Source organism: Globicephala melas, chromosome 10 (assembly GCF_963455315.2).
Source record: "Globicephala melas chromosome 10, mGloMel1.2, whole genome shotgun sequence".
Classification (NCBI taxonomy): domain Eukaryota; kingdom Metazoa; phylum Chordata; class Mammalia; order Artiodactyla; family Delphinidae; genus Globicephala; species Globicephala melas.
The window spans coordinates 46,005,049-46,027,653 of NC_083323.1; the positions used below are offsets into that span (position 1 = coordinate 46,005,049).

Here is a 22,605-nt window from a genome sequence, read left to right on the forward strand (position 1 = left end):
TATTTTGTACCAACTTTATGTATAGAGGATTTATTATTTCTTAACAAAACTATAAATTATGGGAACAGTATTATTCTTCTTCTACAGCAAACTGGGCAAGGTCCTCTGAGAGTTCTTGCACTATAGTAGGTTACACTTGTAAGCCAATCTCTTTATCACAGAAGTGTGTACATAGAAGTGTGCCTCACTTTATAGAACAAATGATATTGCAGACATCCAACAGTTACTGATAACCTACTATGGTCAAGTTAGCAAATTAAGCATTATAAAATAAGAAATGCATATAAAGGTTTGGTTTCCCCACCTTGTAAAGTATCTGTTTCAAGTGATTATGGTGCATTTTTGGAAATACATAGTTAACCAGTTTATGTTGTAAATGTAATCATAGCACCCGTGGCTTAAATTAAGGATGTAGTGTTAATTGCATAACTTGATTTATATTTTAGGAATTTTAAAATATTTACTTGTCCTTTTCCAAAACAACCTGAAAATTAAGAGTGTTTGTCCAAGCAATGGAATACGAATTGTTTACCTTAGATTTAATCATCACTTCCATTGACTTCTTTACCAGAGTTTGAAAATGCATTATTGCAGCTCATTCTTTTGCCTTGCACTGGCAGCAAATCACTATATAGAGAAACTGCCAAGTCTGGTGTTACGGAACTTACACAGCATCTTCCTCTCTGTGGCTGTGTGTGAACACAAATTAAAGATGTCCTCTGGCTTGGATTACTGAAATATACTTGGCTGCATATTACATTCTGTCATCTGGACTTAAAGCAAAATAAACCAACACACATTTCAGTGAAATTCTTTATGAATTGATCATTCATATGATTCTTGATTATAACTAGACAAATTGCATTATTATACAATATACCATCTTCTTAAGTAAGACCATTTAAAATTTCACATAAAATGTCCCTATAATTTTTTTATCTGCATTAAAAATGCAATAAAGCACGATGAGTGTGAATTTCTCAAAGTCACAGGAATTGTTGTGGTCAGTCATCCGTCAGGAACTGAATGTCCAAAATCAAAGATTTACTGTAATTTGAATTTTTTATTTTCCAGACACTGCAAGTGGATGTAAATAGGCTGAACATAACCTTGCTTCGGATATTCCGCCAAGGAGTGGCCGCAGCTTTAGGACTCTTGCCCCAGCAAGTGCACATCAATCGCCTCATTGTAAGATGCCAGCATTTCGCATTCCCAGATGACAAGCTTTGATCTTTATTGCAGGACTCAAGAATAATGAACAGTAATTAAGAACACCCATGCTATAGTTTTATGGTCCATGAGCCAAATCTGGCATGACACCTGTTTTTGTAAAGAAAGTTTTATTGTAACAGACCACACCTATCTGTTTACATATTGTCTAAGGCTTCTTTCACACTACAATGGCAGAGTTGAGTAGTTGCAACAGATTGTCTAAATTAAAAGCTAAAATATTTGCTGTCTGGCCCATTACAGAAAAAGTTTGTCAACCTTCTCGTAGTTCAAGACTAGCTATCCTGGTAGGTATGAATAGAAGGGCCCAAAATACTTGTCTCACCAACCGGATACTACTCCCAAAATATTCTCCCTAAGACGGAAACCTTCTGTATCAGGTAAGGCACTGTCTCCAGACAGCATCTATTAAAATCCCTTCAAGTATATCAGGTTGAGGGACTTCCCTGATGGCGCAGTGGTTAAGAATCTGCCTGCCAATGCAGGGGACACGAGCTCAATCCCTTGTCCAGGAAGATCCCCACATGCCGCGGAGCAACTAAGCCCGTGTGCCACAACTACTGAAGCCCGCGTGCCTAGAGCCCGTGTTCCGCAACAAGAGAAGCCACCGCAATGAGAAGCCCGCACACCACAACGAAGAGTAGCCCCCGCTCGCCGCCAACTAGAGAAAGCCCACGCAGCAACGAAGACCCTACGCAGCCAAAAATAAATAAATAAATAACTTAAAAAATATATATATATCAGGATGAAGGATAGTGAACACATAGGCAGAGGATTTTGAATAAAGAAGAACCATGCTTAAGGACAGCAGTCCAAGTACAATGCAAGAATAGCCTTGAAAAAGTCGAGAGAAAACTTGGATGGGTATGAGGTGGGGATGAAGGAAGCCCAAAGGACCTTTCGTATAAGGCTCACTTTAGACCGATCTATCACCCACATCCTTTCTTTCCCCCTTCTCCTCAGTATTTAGGGACCTTGATATCATTCAACTACATGTTCCCATCTGCACTTGAAGGTGGGTGTGAGCAAAGAAAAGCAAATTCAAATCTTAACGACTTTCTCTTTGTAAAAGGCTAATTATCCGAGGTTCCTGTGAAAAAGGACTTTAGAATCATTTTAACAGTTTTAAAATTGTTCTTAATTTCCCCTGCATTAGAAACTTAAGCAAGGACTTCTTGTTCTCCTTGCCTTAAATCCTTACGCTCCTGCTTGAGTTCAGTTTTATACTGCATCAACACCTGCATTTCCCACTATGGAGAAGAATTTGCTTTTATTTTGGTTTAGAATTTTTGTTTCTTTTCACTTTTTTTCTGTGTGGAGGGTGAATTGTTTTCGTCCCCATAACAACTTTTGTTCTGTGAGTCAACTATTTTCTGGGACTAAATAAGCTTTAAAAAAAAACAAAGTTTTTAACTCAATAGCATAGAAGAAATACAGCATTTCCCATTATCATGAAAGAGTGAAATAGGTTATTTATATCCACAGTGTACCTTGCTCAAGTGAGAAGTGAGGTATTATAGATGTCTTAGATCTAGATCTAGATTTTATATATATACTCAGATATCTTAGATATACTTTTACATATATAGATTTAAAGAGCATAATAGCTCTTTGAAAGGATAAAAGAGGGATTTGCCACACCCAGAGAGGGATATGCATATCCTCAGAGAATGTTAGTAGCATTTATGCATGTCTATTTCTAAGAGTAGTTCTTATAATAGTTTAAGTTATAATGATACCTGAGGCAGCAGAGTACGGTGATTAAGAGCGTGTGCTTTGGAGACAGACACAGAATTCTACTCCATTTCCAACTTGGCCGTGTCCCAGCTCTATGACCTAAGGCAAGCTACTTAATGTTCCTTCATTTACAAAATGAAATAACTTAATACCTCTGTCCTGGAGATAACAGATTTAAGGCACATGGGAGCATGACAAGCCCAAAACAAGTGCTCTCTTCCTACTATTGTTGTTATTAGGTCATAAACTATTTAAATTATTATAAACATGTTTCACATCAGTATTATGCAACATTTAGTCATTGTCTGTTGTTCACTGCAAACACGGGAACATTTTTCCTGGATGACTAGTAGTACTCCATTTTATACGTGGCTGAACTTCTGATAAATTGCATTAAAAGAAAACTTTCTAAAAAAAAAAAAAAAGAAAATTTTCTAGCAGGAGAGAACTCCATGTATCAAAAAGAAAAGACTAACAATTTTCTTTTATAAGTGCTTTGTATAAGTTGTCAAAGAGAATCTATCAAAGGCAGTGTCATTTTTGTGTAGTGTTTGTTTTTTATGGGTATGTGGCATATCAGCCATTTAAGGTAAGAAATCCTCTCTCTCTGTTTCAGGTAATGAGGTCATACTAATAGGAAAGTAACATGATATCATTGCATAACATTGTTTCTACCAAACAATAGATCTTAAAAGTGTGACTTATTTAAGGTGAAGAACAGGATCAGAGAAGCAACTTCAAAGACAGCATCACCTTCCTTAGTCCAGCCTTCACATTAATACAAGTTATAAAAAATATATATATGGGGTGGTGATGTCTAATAATTGTACTGTTACATCAGGTTTTACTTAATTCATTTAATTGATTTTAAAATGCTTCTTTAAACACAATTACTCAGGAACCATCTGAACAATATATCTCAAAAATTACAATACCGAATGGAAAATAAACCAGCATCGAATGAAATATAAAATTACAAAGCTAGAGGTGTCAACTAATTGAAAGGCCATTTGAAGATTTCGGGCTTTGGGCTGCTAATATTAAGTGTACCAGGAATACCTAATAAAGGTGATCTCCAAGATGTCTTTTAGGATCCTAAAGCTCTGATTTTCTTTAATGTTTCTAGAAGGAAGTCAAAAATATTTCCCAAAGTTGTTTAAAATGTCTATTAACATATACAAATGATCTGCTTTTACTAGGGAAAGAAGAACAGTGTTGAACTATTTGTGTCTCCCATAAACGGGAAAGCAGGAATTTCTGATGCTCTGCCGTCTGAGGAAGTGCTGCGTTCACTTAATATCAATGTTTTGCATCAAAGTTTATCCCAGTTTGGAATTACAGAAGTCTCCCCCGAGGTAGGCTGTTTCATGGAATATTTCATTTAAAAATTTGCACGGTTAGCATGACATGACCCAATTTAGGAGCCTTTGAGATGAAAGCTGTTTATCGTGTGTTATTTGATAATATAAAAATCTCCCTAAGGGTCAAAATTCTCTGATTTCACATTGCGTATGTTTCTTCCTTAAGGAAGTTCATTTTCATGTCAGAGTTCCCTTTTTGACACTTTCTTCTCCAATCTTTATGGCCTTATAATTTATTTTGACTTATCCAACATATTGTCCAGAAGAAAAGCCACTTAGATATATTTGTCAATTGATTACTTTTACTGAATTTTAGTGAATTTTGGGTGTCCCCAAAAACACCCTCAAATCTTTCCTCCTCAACAGGTTTACTCCTCATTGCCGTCATTGTCAAAATGGTCCCTTTTTTCCACTACCTTGGGATTAATTTGAAATGTGATTTTTCTTTTGCTGAGGAACCCAGTCTTAAGAACTATGAATATCTCCTTCATAGTGCTTTCTAAATTCGGCACTTTTCAGATTTCCCCCACCACTCCAATACTCTCATTCCTGAATAAATCCAGTCTCTTTTTTACTTCACCTACTCCATCCCACTCCAAACTTGCTAGAATGAACATCATCCCAAACATATGTAATTAAATTCACAGAATCAAAGCATTAGACCTTGAGGGAACACATGCGAACATTTTAAAGATACAGAAAGTAAGGCCCGTAGAAATTAAGTGATTTCATCAAGGTGACAAAGCAAATGAGGTATAAAGCAATATTTAAAATCTAGATACCTTATTCCTAGTCTATTTCCCTTTGCAGTAAAGCACACTGCCTCTCATTACAGCAAATGCCACAGGTATGGTATAAAAAGCTTTGGTACAAGATTGAGCTTGGATCCCAAAGCCAGCACTTAAAATGTGTGTGACCTTGGGTGATTTAATCTCTGTGAGATTAAGTCTGTCTTTACATAGTATCAACCTCTCTGAGCCTCAGTTTCTTCATATCCTAAATGAGTATAGAAAAAGAAAGGAAGGAAGGAAAAAAGTAAGGGAGGGAGGGAGGGAGGGAGGGAGGAAGAAAGGAAGGAAGGAAGGAAAAAAAGAAGGGAGGGAGGGAGGGAGGAAGAAAGGAAGGAAGGAAGGAAAAAAAGAAGGAAGGGAGAAAGGAAAAGAAAAGGAAAGGAAAGGAAAAATGGGTAGAGTCCTTATCTTATAAACTTGAAATATGAATAAAATTTTTAAATTTAAAAAAAATACATGAAGGGCTTCCCTGGTGGCGCAGTGGTTGGGAGTCCGCCTGCCGATGCAGGGGACACGGGTTCGTGCCCCGGTCCGGGAAGATCCCACATGCCGCGGAGCGGTTGGGCCCGTGAGCCATGGCCGCTGAGCCTGCGCGTCTGGAGCCTGTGCTCCGCAACGGGAGAGGCCACAACAGTGAGAGGCCCGCATACCGCAAAAAAAAAAAAAAAAAGAAAAAAAAACATGGAAATCTTCACAAAGCGTAGGCACTGAACAAATGTAATTTGACTGCAGAATGAAAATGTATTTCATCATTGAACCACGACTGTAATAACAACCTCCAACTGGTCTTCCTGCATTTAGTGTTGCTTCCCTCCTTGCTGTCTCTGCTGCCAACCCCAGCTCACACACGCACGTGCACATGCACACATCCACACATGCACACAGTGTTTTCTTTCTTGCCACCAGAGTAACTTTTCTAAAAGCAAATCTGGCCATGCCCTCCTAATGTCATGACTCTTCTTTGGCTTCCTAAATCCTGTAGAATCAAGTCTGGATTTCTTAATGTGGTATATGGTTCTTTGTGTGCTGAGTTTATCACTGTTGAACAACACTCTCTTAGTTTATGCTTCAGCCATTCCAAACTTAATAGGCACCAGGACACCCCACATCATTTCTTCCCTCCAAGCCTGTGTGTATGTTGGTCCATCTGTGCACCTTTCATGTTTCAAGATCAGTCTACTGTATAGTGAAGCCTTCCCTTGTACCTCCACAGATGTGGGCGCTGTCTTTGTGTTCTCATGGAGCTTATACAAAAACCCCATACCCCACGTTGGCCTTCATGTCCATCTCTGCACCGTCGTTCCTTGAGAGCATTTCATTTCATTTTATCTGTGTCTTCAGTGCCTTCATTCAGGGCCTGGCATACAGTAGGCGTACAAATAGCCAAGCGCTGGGTTAGGTGGTGTCCAAAGTCAGAAAAATAAATGAATAAGCAAACACACACATAAATAAAATAAGATTTTTGCTTTCAATGAGTTCTAATAAGGCAACAAGAGACAAGCAGATAAGGAAAATACAGGGCTATGATAACATAACCGCACTGTGCCATGGGAGTTTTGAGAAAGAGGAGGTCCCTTCATGCTTCAGAGAGACCAGGAGAAAGGTCAACATGAGCTTAAACACCCAGACCCCTCCCCAGCCCTCCCTGCATGTGACTCTGAAGGGGCTCCCTTTTGTACATCAAACCAAACTCCATGCCCACAGTTCAAGCCCCTCACAGACTGACTTCCACACATCTTGCTCTGGACAATTCTTCTTTAAAATTTTAAAAGACCATTAGATTAATTTATTCTGCTTCCCATAAGCTTTCAGTGAATAAAATAAGCATTTCACCCTGTTGCTTTATTCTGAGTTTAAATGCCATTCTGAAGGCTTTAGGAGTATGGCAGCTTAGTGAGTCAGCCAGCTTTGCAGACCAAGAGAAGCTCACCATACCAAAAAATTAATTAAACTCAAGTATTTGGGGGTCCTCCAACATACCTCAGACTGGTGAAGGCAAGGAGCTTAGCCTGAATGCCTGTCACAGAACGATTAGCCCTCAATAGACCATAGGTCTGTATTGCATTTGAATAATGAAAGTATTTGATGATCAAAATATGATATTTTCTTATAAAATTCTGGGAATCTAAAAATCTAGGCAATCTAGAATCTAGAAACTATTATATTACAGGAGACGGGGAAGTATTTTAATTGGATATAAGGAGCATTTCATCAGGGACTGGTGTATTGTTTGAGCGTTTTGTTCTGTCACTTGTAGAATGGGCCCAGCGGTACCCTCTGATCGGAAGCTCTAACTGCAGACAGGAGAGAGCCGTCTGCAGTGTGCACAGGCCCTCAGAGGGAGCTTCAGACACATACAGTCCCAGAGGCGCCGCAAAAGCATTTGTTGATAGTTGTTTAAGCTGATAGGTATTCTGTGAGTTTTCCCACTTCTTTATTCATCATTTGTGGTGAATGTGGAGTAACAGCTTATGCCTCAACCCATTCTTTCACATTTCTATCTCCAAATTATAGCTCTGTTATGGTAACATGTTTATTACCAGAACAAAAAAAGGAATATTGGTATTTGGGGTTTTCATCCTTTACATGGATTACAGAACATGGTGAATGCTGTCTCAAAGCATCTCTTCCTACACTTTTATTAATTACTTTTAGGGAAGGGTGTGTTTTTTGTTGTTGCCATTTCTTTATTTGCTTGATTTTATTTAAGTCAGAAACGACTCTTGGGAAACAAAGACAGTTACCAAATAGAGATTTCCTTTCGCTTATTCATCTATTTTTATTTCAAATTTAAGTTTCTTGAGAGACAAAGACATTATTTCTTTTATATATTTATATATGGTACCTAGAACATTGGAGGACCTCAAATATTATTTTATAATAAGATGCTCCTAAAAATTAAAAACCAGACTTCCTCTTGCCTAATAAGTTAAATCTCAGGGAAATAAAATTAAATGCATTGTTTTAGTTTCTATTTTTAGATGTTTTTACAAACTTAAATGTCTATTGAAGCAGTAATTTTGCAATGATAGTGAAAAAAATGATTTAGGATTTTTTTGTTGTTCAGTTGCAAATTACCACAGTTTCACAGGTCTTATATTTCAAAGGAGGAAGTTACCTTCTTTAAATAACAGGACAATATACTGACTGATACTTTCATGGCATGTTTACAAAGAGAAAAAAAATCATACCAAATAAATATAATCATAATCCACGAGTTTAGTGATTGTTCCTTTAAACATTAGCCAGCAGTCTAAAGAATTATATAGTCCTAGCCATACAGTGCCGAGGAGGAATGCAATCAATGTTAACATGGGTCAGATCTCTCAGACCGAATTGTTTACCTTGTGCATGATACAGTGGAAGTTTGGCATTTATCTAACAAAACCATATTGTTGTAGGATACAACTCACTTATCTGCCTAAATCAATTAATTAACCAGCTAATTTATAACATTTCCACTTTATTCTTATTCTTTGTGCTCCATGTCTCTAAAGAGATGTAGCTCTGAAAGTCTCTGTATCATCTCTCCCAGCATTTGGGGTCAGAATTGGTTTTAATAAAAAGAAAAGAAAAGAAAACTCTAGTATATCAAATTATTAAACAGGATATAGAGAAGCCATTGCTATCGGTACCAGAAACTGCCCAAATTTTATACAATCAAACAAAACAAAACCCAGCAGCTTCTTTCACTGCCACAAAGCTAAAGGGAAAGTGATATCGTTGTGACATAAGACGTTAAGATGATACAGCGCATTGGTTTGACCCAGCCATGGAGCCTCTGAATTATTGAACCTGCAGTCCCCTGTCAAAATGTAAAAGGAATGGGCTTCCTTGGTGGCACAGTGGTTGAGAGTCCGCCTGCCGATGCAGGGCACACAGGCTTGTGCCCCGTCCGGGAAGATCCCACATGCCGCGGAGCGGTTGGGCCCGTGAGCCATGGCCTCTGAGCCTGTGTGTCCAGAGCCTGTGCCCCACAACGGGAAAGGCCACAACAGTGAGAGGCCCGCGTACCGCAAAAAAAAAAAAAAAAAAAAAAAAATGTGAAAGGCATCACATTAACCTTATACAAAGGTTAGATTGGAGATTCTTGTGAATTACAATCTTATGACTTGTGGGATCTTAACCACAAACTTTTCCATTTATTACCCTGCCCTTATCAAGGTTTTTAGATCTCTGTACAAATATAGCAGTGCTCAGCAGGGCTAGCATGACTCAGAAGGAAATCTATTTACCAAGAAAGTGCAGTGGCTAAGTTCTAGGAGTTCAAAACATGTGTCTTTCTAAGTGCTGGCGGGGGATGGAGAGGTGGGAGGTTAATTCCTCCATCGTTACTGCTTTGGTTAAAAGAGAAAGCAAAATAGATTTGTCTTAAGCAGAAAGGAACCTGTTGGTATTCCAGGAGGTGTGGAACTATAGTAGGAAAAACAAGAAAGGAACCAAATCAGGTTAGGAACACAAAATCTCTTTCCACCCACCTAACCACTCCTTTTTTAATCCAAATTTTACATGAACTAAAGCTCAGATTCTCACACTTAAATTTGACAAGTTTATGCTACCTACTTGAAGGCTTAAGTGGCTTGCTTTTATAGCAAGCAATAGATGCTATTTATTTGCCTGCAAAAAAACTCATTTCCATATTTATACTTGATTTCTACAAGAGTTTTCTCTTAGTTTCCAGCTATGTGTACAGAGACATAGGAATAAAATATGATCTGGCTAAGGTCAATGAGTAAAAGACACGTTGTCACTTGACCCCAAGATTTCCTTTTCAGGACATATTGGTTTCTACTCATTTCATCCAGCAAGTATTTTCAGATTCTCCATCAACTTACCATTTATGTATTTTAAAAACATGCATAAATCATTTCTTGCATCTATAAATGTGTCTGTGTCTTAAAGAAGGCAAGATATTACAGTGAGCATATCTATATTTTACAAGCAAAGGAAATGGAAACTCAACTACTTCAAGCAATAGAAGTCTTCCTCACATAGTTATTGTAACCACAATTGAACTCAGAGATCCTTTCCATTCTGTTTTGTTCAACTCCCCACCAAGACTCGCTTGAGTTTCAGGATAAAAGTTTTCATAAAATATTTTTCAAGGCAAATATTTCTTTTTGTCTAGTTTACAAATGTGGAATGCATTTTATTTTTTTTAAGTCTTGAAAAATAATTAACAGTGATTTCCAGGTTCAGACACCTACAAGTACAGGTTTTGCTGAAGGCTTTTTTTTTTTTTCTTTTTGAGACAACTACTATTTATTTCTCATGATTCTGTAGGTTGACTAGGATCAGCTGGGTGGTTCTTCTTTTCCACATAGTATAGGCTGAAGTCATCCCAGGGGTTACATTAAGCTGGGAATTCATCTGACGCTGGAATGCACAAGACGACCTCTCATTCTCCAGGGCCACTCTCCATGTGGCCTTTCATCATCCACTATCATGCTTCTCAAGGCTTTCTTAATCATTAGAGACATCTCAACCAAAAGGGGAAAAAGCAGACTCCAACAAAATGTAATTTTAGATGAGTGGGAGCATTTGACTTGATTTAGCCTTTATATTTTTTTCCTAATTGTGGACCATTTGGTTTCAAGCTCAATTTTCTTTAACCATAAATCTATAAATTTCACTGAATTATTAAATTTCATTGCCTTATTATAAGATGTGATTTTAGTAGATGTGCTTTTTTAAAAAGAATGGGTAAAATAAAACTAAACCACTCATTCACATGTTATTCATGCTTTTTCTCTACCCTTCCACCCTTCAAATAGTAAGCTAAGTAAATAAACAAAGAGAGAAATAAATTAAAGTAAAACTATTTTCCCTTATAGTGCCAAATAATTCTGGACATTCTGGTGTTCCCTGTTGCTTTAAATAAAATATAAAACCCTAACAATTTATGTGATTAAAGTGGTACATTAATCAGATTTTGACAAAATAGACTGCATTTTTTAAAAAAAGATTTCATAAAAGAAAACAAAAAAAAGGCAATGATGCCGACATTGTTGCTCTGTTTCTTGATGCATCATGAGATTTTGTTTGCACCTGTTTCACTTCTGTTTAAAAGCAGAGAGCAGTATTACAGCACGTAAAGCAGGGTGTTGATGTTATGGGAGGAGCCTGAAAGCAGAGTAAGGAGAGCTTCATAAACAATTTCCTCAGCACAGAAAAGAACAGAACTCTCTCACCTGTGAACCAGGTAGTTTCCAAGAGAGACCCTGAGGGACACTCACAAAGCCTAAGGACCTATATGCCATGTTGGGCATGCTTGCTCCTGTACAGGAGATAAAATAGCGTCTTAACGTATAAGAACGGCAATCCAATGTCTTAGATCAGATTGAGAAGCAGCTCTGGCAGCGGGGGATGTAGGTGTGTTCTACACTGAATGGAATCAAGCTAAAAATATGTTTAGTGTCTGATAAGAACGCCAGTCTCCTCAAGCTCTCATTTAACATCGGACTTTCTGTTTTGCTTTCAAAGAAAAATGTTTTACAAGGGCAGCATGAAGCGGACAAAATCTGGAGCAAAGAAGGATTTTATGCTGTTGTCATTTTTCTCAGCATATTTGTTATTATAGTAACGTGTTTGATGGTAAGTTTGCTTCTTTATATATTTTATCCTTTACTGAGCCCACTGCTTAATATATTTGATATATTGCCATTCAAAAGAATGTTGAAAAGACTGAGAACAGAAGCAAGACTATGACCCTGATAGGTTGGGAATATCTCACATCTGACAGCAGAGTGATAGCTAAAGGAAAACCTACGGAATTATGGATTCTGACCTGCAGAATAAGGCTGTAATTGCACTGAGGCTTTTCGTAACTTGATCAACCCTGAGAACGAAGTTTTAGAAAGTGATTTACCGAGGTCAGTGGAATCCTCAAAGCCATTTAAGTCTCATGGGTACACTTTGGACTTGCTTTATTTCTTCTTTTATATTATCTTTGTGCAACTTGGGGAAAATTTTATAAAGAAATATGTCTTGGGGCAAGCTTACTTCTTAATGAGTAAAAATAAGGTTTTCTTATTTTTAAAGGGCCTTGAAAGTAATATATGAAATTCCAGGCATGAAAAGGAGATGATTATAGGCTAAAGGGCTAAACAATCCATAATCAACTAATTTTTTAGGTGAATGAATAACGTAAAAGTATGAAAGAATACACTGCAAATAGCTCTGTAAATTACAAATTATAGATATGAAGACTTTAAAAGTGTATTTCATATTAAAAACATAGAACCCCAAATAAACCTAAACACACTAGACTAGGCAGTGCTCTTTGGTACTGAATGAGTTAACAGGTACGTTTCTAATAGAATGATAAGATTTTCCTATTCTTTTGAAAATTCTGTGATATAACTTAAAATATTTAAAGTTTGCAGATGGGTTTTAATATCTTTTCTTCCTGTGTGCTATGTTCTTTTTAATTTTGCACATTTTTAAAAACATTCCTTCCTTAGTTTTTAACAGCCCCCCCCCCCAAAGACATCATGCTAATTATTCTTCCCACAAGCAATAGTGTTGCGAAGTGTCTTAATGGATTTTGTTTATTTCTGCTCCTCCTCCTGGAAGAGGTTTATGTTAGAAAGGTTAGGGCTCCGTTTGGAAAACAGAGGCTGAGTGGGTCTCAACTTGAAGGATATAAAACAATTAAGGCCTTGAATAGTGTGAAGATGGGCATATTTCCTAGAATCTAAAATACAGAAAGTAACAAGCTCCCATGCACTCTGAAGTTTCTATTATCATGAATTTAGAGGCATCTCCTATGGGCCAGGCACTAAGAGAGAAGATTTCTAAAAATTGTGACAATATCAACAAAAGAATAATTTAAGATTTTTATATCTTAAATAGTGGAGATTAAGGGTAAAGAATTTTAATGAAAGTTGGAGGTTTTATGGAAATTTTGGCAGAGACCCCTGGGCATTTTTTAGGTAGAGAGGGTGTGGTTCCTTGTTATGGTTCCTTGTGTTTTAAAATATGTGGTTCTTCTTTTTTAAATAAAGGAAATCTCGAGTGTTGTCCTCCCTCTCATAAGTCACAATTAGGGTATTTTTCTGCTTGGAACGTTGGAAGGAAGGGGAGGATAGAAAGGGATACAGAGTGATAAAAATAGAGATTATTCAGGGAGTAAATACTTACAATTCAGAAGAGCAAAGGCAAGGAGGAAAGTGGGAAAGCAGATTCCGGAGCAGCTGGTGAGTCCTAGAGGGCTGAGAGAGACAGAGCAGAGCAACCGTTCACTTGTTAGATATGGTCCAGATTCTGCATCTCCAGCTCAGGGAGCGCCCCTGTATCCACCATGGCTGGATGAACTCCTGCCTGACATACTGATCGCAAGTAGTAACAGGACTTGTAGTAGCCACACCCTCAACTACCTGGGGCCAGGGAACAACTAACTCTTCCTTTCCCAGTGTCTGCAAAACATCCATGTAAAATTCAAAAATCTAAATAAGGCTACTCCAAAGTTACTAGAACAGACTGAGAAAGGAATGTTTCAGAAGTATGAAGGTGATCGCTCCCTACTGGGCTGGTAGGTAGATTCATCCATTCATTCAATCCAGGAATTCCTGCAGAGGGCTCTCTGTGAGCCTGTTGTTGGCCCTGTGGACAAAGGAAGGAACAAGACAGATGAGGTCCCTGTGTTCATGAGTCCTATAGTCCAGAGGGGTACCCAGACAGTAATTACATGAACATTTTAAAAAATCAAGTAGTGACCGTATTCTGTGATTCCGAGTATATGACATTCTGCCAGAGGCAAAACTATAGAGACAGTAAAAAGATCAGTGGTTGCCAGAAGCTGTGGGATGAATAGTTGGACTTTTAGGGCAGTGAGACTATTCTGTATGATACTGTAATGGTGCGTGCATGACATTAGGGATTTGTCAAAACCCATAGAATGTACAACACTGAGAGTGAGCCCTAATCCACATTCTAGACTTCATTAATGATAGCATATCAGTGTAGGCTCAAGAGTAACAAGTACGCCATGCGAATGCAGGACGTTAATGACAGGGAAAGTTGCTGAGGGAGCTATGGGAGAGGCGGTATATGAGAACTCTGTGCTCTCTGCTCAGTTTTTCTGTAAACCTAAAACTGCTTTTAAAAAATAAAGTTTATTAATTTTGTAGAAACTCAAAAGCCTTAAGGGCCATGAAGAGATGATAGTGAGCTGAAGCAATAGGTAGTGGAGCAATTGGAGACATCTGAGACATACGAACATGTAGGGAAGGGGCTCCCTGGCAGAGGATACGGCAGGTGGGGCAGCTGGGCCTCGCTGGTTTCCAGGAGAAGGCTGTAAGCTGAGTGTTTTAGGCAGAGCTTTGATGTGATCTGATTTGTATATTTTAAAAGATTGTGGTCTCTGTTGGTGGCAAGTGGTCGGGGACAGAGCTTGGGGTGAAGTGTGGGAGTAGGAGGACCCTTCTGGCAGCTGCTGTATTAGGCTGATGAGAAATATGATGGCGGCCCAGAGTAGAGGGTGGTGGTGTAGATGGAGAGGGGTGAAGGATGGAGATTCATCTGCAGGTGGAACTGACAGGACTTGCTGTGTACTGATTCTCTGGGAGGAAGAAAGAGAAAAATGAAGGGTGACTCCTACATTATTTGACTGACTACCTGGATGGGTGGTGCTTCCATTTCCTGGGAGAGGAATGCATTGGAGATGGCGAGTAGTGAGAGAGAAGAAACACATTTTGATTTGTATTCCAACAGTTCTTGAATAAATAAAAGTAGTAGAATGATATATTTCAAACACTGTCTTACTTTTTAAAGTGAAAGAGTCATTTTAAAAAAAAACAGGGGGGGCTTCCCTGGTGGCGCAGTGCTTAAGAGTCCGCCTGCCGATGCAGGAGACACAGGTTCGTGCCCCGGTCCGGGAAGATCCCACATGCCGCGGAGCGGCTGGGCCCGTGAGCCATGGCCGCTGGGCCTGTGCATCTGGAGCCTGTGCTCCACAATGGGAGAGGCCACAACAGTGAAAGGCCCGCGTACTGCAAAAAAATAAAATAAAATAACAGGGGAACCAGTAGTACAGAAAGGAATTAATATTGATGGAAAAATAAATACTACCTGATAGACAGGATTAAGATGAAGTTATATTTATCTGATACAGCTTAACCACTGACAAGTAAACAGTTCACATTTAAGGACTAGTCAAATGTGATTCTCTAAAATAAGCTTATCTTTGTACTTGTTCAAATGTTTTTGATACTGATCTTGATTTAAAGTAAGTTTTTCCTTGGATCTGTCAGTAATAGTTATACTATCACTTTTGTGATTTTCAAACAAGTATATTCTGGTTTCTGTTTCCCATAATTTTGTTGATTCCATGGCAAAGGAAAAGATATCACTCAGAAATTTCCCTCTGGCATTAATTATGTTTATGAAAGATCGAATGCCATTATTTGTGTCCAAGCCTTTCTCATATCATAGAAATGAAAAGCATGTGGTTTTATTCTGAAATTATATAGGTGAATTGCTGTCATGGAGGCTTATGTGCTCTGTAACAATAACATAAGCCTTGGCAAATTTTTTGAAATGTGGCATATTATTTACTTTCCTTAAAATTTAAGAAAAAATGTGTGTTGCCAGGCATAAAATTAGACATGCATGACATTTTCAAATGTGTGACTTATTTAGCACCTCTCAAATGTGAATGTAGAGTGGGTGGTGCAACAAATAGACAAATACAATTTTCCAAGAAAAGATGTGTGGGCAACTTCCAATCCATTCAGTCTGCTTTAGGTGGAGGAATATATTACTAAGAAGAATTAGTCCCTAAGTTGGAATAAATAATAGAAAGAACACCATTTATCAACTACATTAGATCTTCAGTGCACTTAGAGGTTTATTAACAAGTGAAAAGGTATTTATGGAATGTAGGTAGATCTGTCTATAAACCAGATCGCTACTGAAAAGCAATTTTAGAAAACACATAAAAAAGAGCTGTTTGGGTCCATAAAAGCTCTGGCTTGTTAGACCCATAGAAGAGCCATTCATGTGTCATCCAAAGAGTTTCTCTAGTCATGGTCTTGGTAGCTGAGGCAGGAAATTCTTTATCAGACTACCTACTACAGCCCAAGCATCACAAAGAAAATGCATGTCAAAGGTGGACATAAATAGCCATACTTTTCTAATATGTTATATATAATTCCTAGGGATTGAGGAAAATGGGACTAGGTTCCTAGCTGAAACGCTTTGTTTACAGAACCATTTACCAAAGTAGGCATGTCTCAAACTAATTTTCAATTTTTTTCTGGTTAATAAAAACCATTTAGCTCAAAATACAACCCTCTCGATAATAGGAAAAATAATAATAACAATAATAACGATTATTTTCTTCCATTTACTGGTATTAAATTTACTGCCATTTACTGGTACTAAATTTACTGCCTGGTACTAAACAATGTATTTTTAAAACCATTTTATTGACATACAAAAAGCTGTACATGTTTAATGTAAACAACTCGAGTTTGGAGATAAGCACACATCCATAAAACCATCACCACAATCTATGTCATGAACATATATATCACCTCCAAAAGTTTCCTCCTGCCCTATTTATTTATTATTATTATTTTGTGTTGTGATAAGAGCACTTAACGTAAGATCTATCCTCTTAGCGAACTTTTAAGTATACAATACAGTATTATTAATTATAGGCCCTATGTATAAACACTTAATGTATTTTAGTTTCCTAATTTTACTGAAGAGGAAACCAAGAATCAGAGAAGATAAGTGACTTGACCAAGAACAAGCAGTGGGTGGGTATATGTGTGTGGGTGTCTGAGGAGAGGCATTGGCATTCGAACCCAAGTCTATCTGGATTAAAAGTCTGGGCTCTTTACCGCGATCTCATGTATAAAGGAGTCACACTGTTAGTTTCTTCCAGTCCTGTCACACTATCTTGTGAACATCTGTTTCTGGCCACAAAGGGGTCCAGGAATAAATGGGAATGCCTGTGTTAATCAGAGACATTCAACCCAGACAGAGGTGATAAGTGTGTACCACACCATACCTGCTGTTGACACATCTCTGTTTTTGCACCTAGTATCTGGTACTGGACATCATTTTTACCCATCTCTCTTCTGGAAGCCAGTGAACTCCCAAAAGCGAGGATTGTGTGCTATCTTTGCATCCACAATGTTGTTTCTGGAACGTAGTAACAATTGATTCACATTTAAACTAAAAGAAATGAATGAATGAACTATTTCAGAACTAACTGTAAACTACTGCAAAGGACAAATGCTATGACTGTTAGTTGGTGGCATCATTTTGAGATTTGAACATATTTTAATCCAAGCAGATGTTTTGTGTGTTACCCACCTATGTGTTGTTTTATTGAAATATATTTGACATATAACACTGTGTAAATTTAAGGTGTACCACTTAATAAGATTTTTTAAATGAAAATTATAAGCTGCAAAATAACTTTATAGGATTTTTTTTTTTTAGCTTCCTCTCATTACTGTGTTTCTCTGGTTCTCTTCTTCCTGCTATTATTTTTTTCTCCTGCTATAGTTTTGAGTTTTACAGATCCTTTCATTCAATATTCCATTCTCTTTCTTTTTTCAAATTACCAAGTGACTCTATTGCATCCCGAGATTGAAACAACAAGCTCTTAAAGGGAAAGTCAAAAATATTGACTTGTGGGCTTCCCTGGTGGCACAGTGGTTGAGAGTCCGCCTGCCAATGCAGGGGACACGGGTTCGTGCCCCGACCCAGGAAGATCCCACATGCCGCGGAGCGGCTGGGCCCGTGGGCCATGGCCGCTGAGCCTGCGCATCCGGAGCCTGTGCTCCGCAGCGGGAGAGGCCACAACAGTGAGAGGCCCGCGTACAGCAAAAAAAAGAAAAAAAGAAAAAATATATATATATATAGACTTGCCATTCCTATGGCAGCTTTTAGGTTGAGTTTGGAAACAAAGTGCATTCATATAGAGAAACATGCATATGGTATATTCCAGATCTTTATCTGTGCAGAGAAAAATTTCTGACATCACTTTTCCAGAGGCTTTGGAAAAGAGGTTGGGAAGAAAGCTGTGGGGATTTAGAAGACACAGTAGAGTAGAATGGTTACAGGCATAAGTCAGGAAGCCCAGATCCTAGACTTCATTTCTAACCTACCATAAATTATTCAGCTGCTCTGGGTTTGAATGTGAAGTGAAGAGATTATACCAGATTATTTTTAAGATCCCTTATGCCAGTTTCTCAACAGCAGCACTGCTGACACTTTGGATTGGCTAATTCTGTCGGGGGGAAAGGGGCTGTCCTGTGTATTGTAGGATACTTAGCATTTTCTCCAGCCTCTGCCCGCTAGATGCCAGTAGCACCCTGCACACACCCCAGTACCACAACCAAAAAAGGTCTCCAGACGTTGCCAAATGTCCCCTGAAGGGCAAAATCCCTGCCGGTTGAGAAACACTCGGTTAGAGCTTAATTCCATGACAATTGCTCTATTGCCAAGTAGCAACCTCTCCAATTCTTTCCACATTTTGTCAGACAGCCCAAATCTCTCTGCTTAGAAACACTGTATATTCTCCAAGTTCTGCTTTTCCCTAATTAAAGATGTATAAATCAGTTTTTACACGTACTACCTAGATATAGATTTAAAAATTGACCTCTAGGGCTTCCCTGGTGGCGCAGTGGTTGAGAGTCCACCTGCCGATGCAGGGGACACGGGTTCGTGCCCCGGTCCGGGAAGATCCCACATGCCGCGGAGCGGCTGGGCCCGTGAGCCATGGCCACTGAGCCTGCGCGTCTGGAGCCTGTGCTCCGCAACAGGAGAGGCCACAACAGTGAGACGCCCACGTAACGCAAAAAAAAAAATTGACCTCTAAACAGAGATAAAGTAAACAGATGACTGTAAAATATGTGGCAAAGGTTCTCCATCAAGAACATAAGCTCACGAATGGTAAAGAAGGACTTCGGACTTGAACTAGTTTTACACTAACATCATCATAAAAGTCACCTGTCAGGAAATAGGGAGAAGGTCAACATTTTCTTGGCTTTCTCATTTCCATTTTTGAAATATGCTTCTCCAAAACCCAAATGTAAACAGGCAAGTGAGTGTTTTATTTACATATTATAGTTAGATGTGAAAAACTTAGAATATACAATATATGCATTATCTTCTATTAAATATATTTTTGTAAAGTTACAGATATGTCTGTTTTTCTCATTCAGGAAAATAACTTGCTTACAATTAAAAAAATAAAAAGCTGTCCCACCTTAAATTCTAATTGCCTCATTTTTTTAGTAATTAGATATTTAGCTTAACACAGATGTGTCATCTGATTGATATTGTTCTAGTGTGGTTTTTGTTTGTGCAGAATGGCGGCAAATTGCCTTTTGAGGGTTATAGAAACTGAAAAGAAGCAGTAAGTTGGAAAAAACCTCCCCATCCTTAGGCATTATGCACGGGGTAAGGGTATTCATCTTCATATTTTAATATGTATATCTAGTTACACCTTATATGTTCATAGAGTCCTTTTCCTTAAAGAGAGCTTTCAATGTACAAAAGATATACTCAGATTTGGTGCTGTTGAAACCCAGTGGTGAGAATCACATCGGCAGCCGATGTGATTTCAGAGTCAATCTTTAAGAAGGATGGTGTGGCGAAGAGCATGTAAGGGGTGGGAAGTGATCAGGCCTGTGAGGCAGAGCTGCCTTTGAGTTTGGCTCTGCCACGGCTAACTGCTGACTTTGGACCGGCAGCTAAACGTTATTTAGCTAGACTGCAATTTCTTTAATGTATAATTAGGTCAGAAGGACCTCTAGTGACCGCTCTAACTCCCATTCCCTCTGTATCCCTAACTAAAAAGTCACTTAACATACATTCACCCCTAGTTTTTATTTCTCTGCCTTCCTCAAACTTCTTTACTGTTATCACAACCTGAGATGTTGGAACTGAGACATAATTAAATTTCATTTTCATTCTGTGTTTAAATAATTCCAGAGCTCCCTTTCATATTACAATTTCTACGTCTTCAGTTCTTTATTCTGAGTCATATTTCTCATGATTTTGAGTAAAATTTTCAAGAAAAGTAGACAGGTAATATATTTTCTGAGATGCTGTGTATCTGAGAAATTCTTTCTGTTGGCTTTATTCACATGAACATCAATTTATCTAGGTACGGGGTTCATGCATCCTCAGTAATGTTCGTTTTTTCTCAAGTCACAAAAATTGCTCGATTTTCTTCTCACATTTACTCTTCTTTCAATTGACACACTTAAAAAAAAATAAAACTAAGAACTTTTTTCATTCCATATCCCTAAATTCCATAAGAAGAGGGTACACTCTATTCTGTTCACAACGGAATACCCTGTACCTCACACAAGGCATAACGTAAGTGGGCACTGAAAAATAGTTTTGAATGACCTGCTTCCCTCTCATTTATTCTTGTTTATTATTTACCATGACTCTTCTCTGACATCCATATCCCGTCTTTTCTCTTGTTTTCATCTTCATTTGTTTATCCTTTGCTATAAATTCCAGGCAGTCTCTCAACTTTGCCGTATCCACCACTGACTGTATTTTCTGCATTGTCAGCTCTGTTCTTTATTGCTTAAAAGAAGATTTACACCCTGCTGCTGAGTTTTCAGTTCTTTGAATTCTTTTCTTCTTAATCTCAGTCTGATACCTTCTCATCTTAGATTGTTGTGTTTTTATTTCATCCTGATTCTTTTTTTTATAATCATATTTTGTCAAATAGACTGTTCTTTACCAGTATATTCTGAGAATACCGGACAAAGATTTTCTAAAATTTTCCTGAAATAAATTCTCATCAGTGTTCATCCTTTAACAAGAAAAAATATATATTTCAATCTTATATATTTTCAATAGATTTCAAATATAGAGGTGACTAGAATTTAAAGGCAATTGGAAAGAAAAAATTAGCCTCAAGTCTAGTTAGAGTAAATGTGGTTGACAAGTGCCAGGACTGCCCTCTCCCCTAATATAAGTCATTCAGCTAATGGACTCCAGAAATTAAACAGGGGAGTTTGATTGGCCTAAGGTTTTTTATGATGCTGCTGTCATCAGTGCTGTAATTGCAGATTACAGGTTGAGTCACCACTTCATGTGAATAACTTATCAAATCACCTCCCTGAGAACAGACTTGAAGAAACACAAGGACATCTACTCTCTGTAGGAACTGGAGTAAAGGAGTTATTATCAAGAAAAGAGAAAAAATATGAAATCATTACATGGTACATCTTAAACATGTACAATGTTACATGTCAATTATATCTTAATAAAACTGAAAAAATAAAATAAATTAAAAATATATAAAAATATAACAGTTAATAAGTATTTTTAAAAGAAAGGAGAGAAAGGTGTGGGGGGGGGAAGGCTGATAAAAAGGGAAGACTGAGGACAGGAAGGACAAACTTGGTCCACTGAAGTGTCCCAGCAAAGTCAGTCTAATTCTTTTAAAAGTTTTCTGGATTGAATTAGCCAATTCCAGAAAGAGCTCTGAGAATGAAGGAACATGATACTTCTGCGGTTTTTCTACATGCATTAAAAATTTAAAGGAGCAAGGGGTAAGAAAGGAAATGCTGGTTGCCCAAATTATTCTTTGACACATATCCTAAATTTAATTTTTTTCAAGTATTTGTTGTACTGGATACAAATCTCTGTTTCTATACATGTCACAAACCCCCATTTCATGGCTATTCCTTCTATAAGTTTTCCATTTCAGTCACTTTGAGTAAGAGCTTACATGTGATCAAACTGACATCTGACACTTTTATAAAATTAGCCATATTTTCTTTTGAATTATATTTGAGGAGTAGATCATGTATGTATATATTTAATATGTTTGTCCTCCATAACGAGAAACAAATAGCATATCTTTTTGAGGAAAATCCTCAATACCATAAAACTGAGAAATCATCCCAGAAAGCTTTCCTTCCTTGTATTATCATCAAACCTTATTTTGGTTTGTCTTCTAGGTTGGGATGGAGGAGATCATACTTTGTTGTTGAACATGAAAAAATGTGACAGGAACCCTTTATATCTCCTTCTATAGATTCTTTACAGATTAAAAGAAAAATTTCAGCTTTCCCTGAGACAAGATAAAGAGAAAAATCAGGAGATCCACCTATCACCCATTGCATTACAGCCAGCACAGTCTGAGGCCAAGACAGCCAACAGTATGGTCCAACCTGAGCAGGTTCCAAAGGTACTGAATGTGGTCGTGGACCCTCAAGGCCAATACACTCCTGAGATCAAAGCCACCACCTCTGTCTGCCCTTCTCCTTTCAAAATGAAGCCCATAGGACTTCAGGAGAGGTAAGAGGTTTTACGGGATCCCCCTACATGTTGTTTTTGTTTTTTTTAAACACCTTTATTGGAGTATAATTGCTTTATAATGGTGTGTTATTTTCTGCTGTATAACAAAGTGAATCAGCTATACGTATACATATATCCCCATATCCGCTCCCTCTTGCATCTCCCTCCCATGCTCCCTATCCCACCCCGCT

General features: G+C 38.0%; 1 protein-coding gene across 1 annotated transcript in view; it reads left to right on the forward strand.

Annotated features, from left to right (window-relative positions):
• The window catches only part of PTPRR (protein tyrosine phosphatase receptor type R), a 254,556-nt gene that overhangs the window by 136,671 nt on the left and 95,280 nt on the right, over positions 1-22,605 (forward strand). The window contains exons 3-6 of the mRNA XM_030866278.2: positions 1,075-1,188; positions 4,167-4,322; positions 11,603-11,713; positions 22,152-22,414. Of these exons, the coding sequence (XP_030722138.1) occupies positions 1,075-1,188; positions 4,167-4,322; positions 11,603-11,713; positions 22,152-22,414 (644 nt within the window). The remainder of the gene's footprint in view (positions 1-1,074; positions 1,189-4,166; positions 4,323-11,602; positions 11,714-22,151; positions 22,415-22,605) is intronic.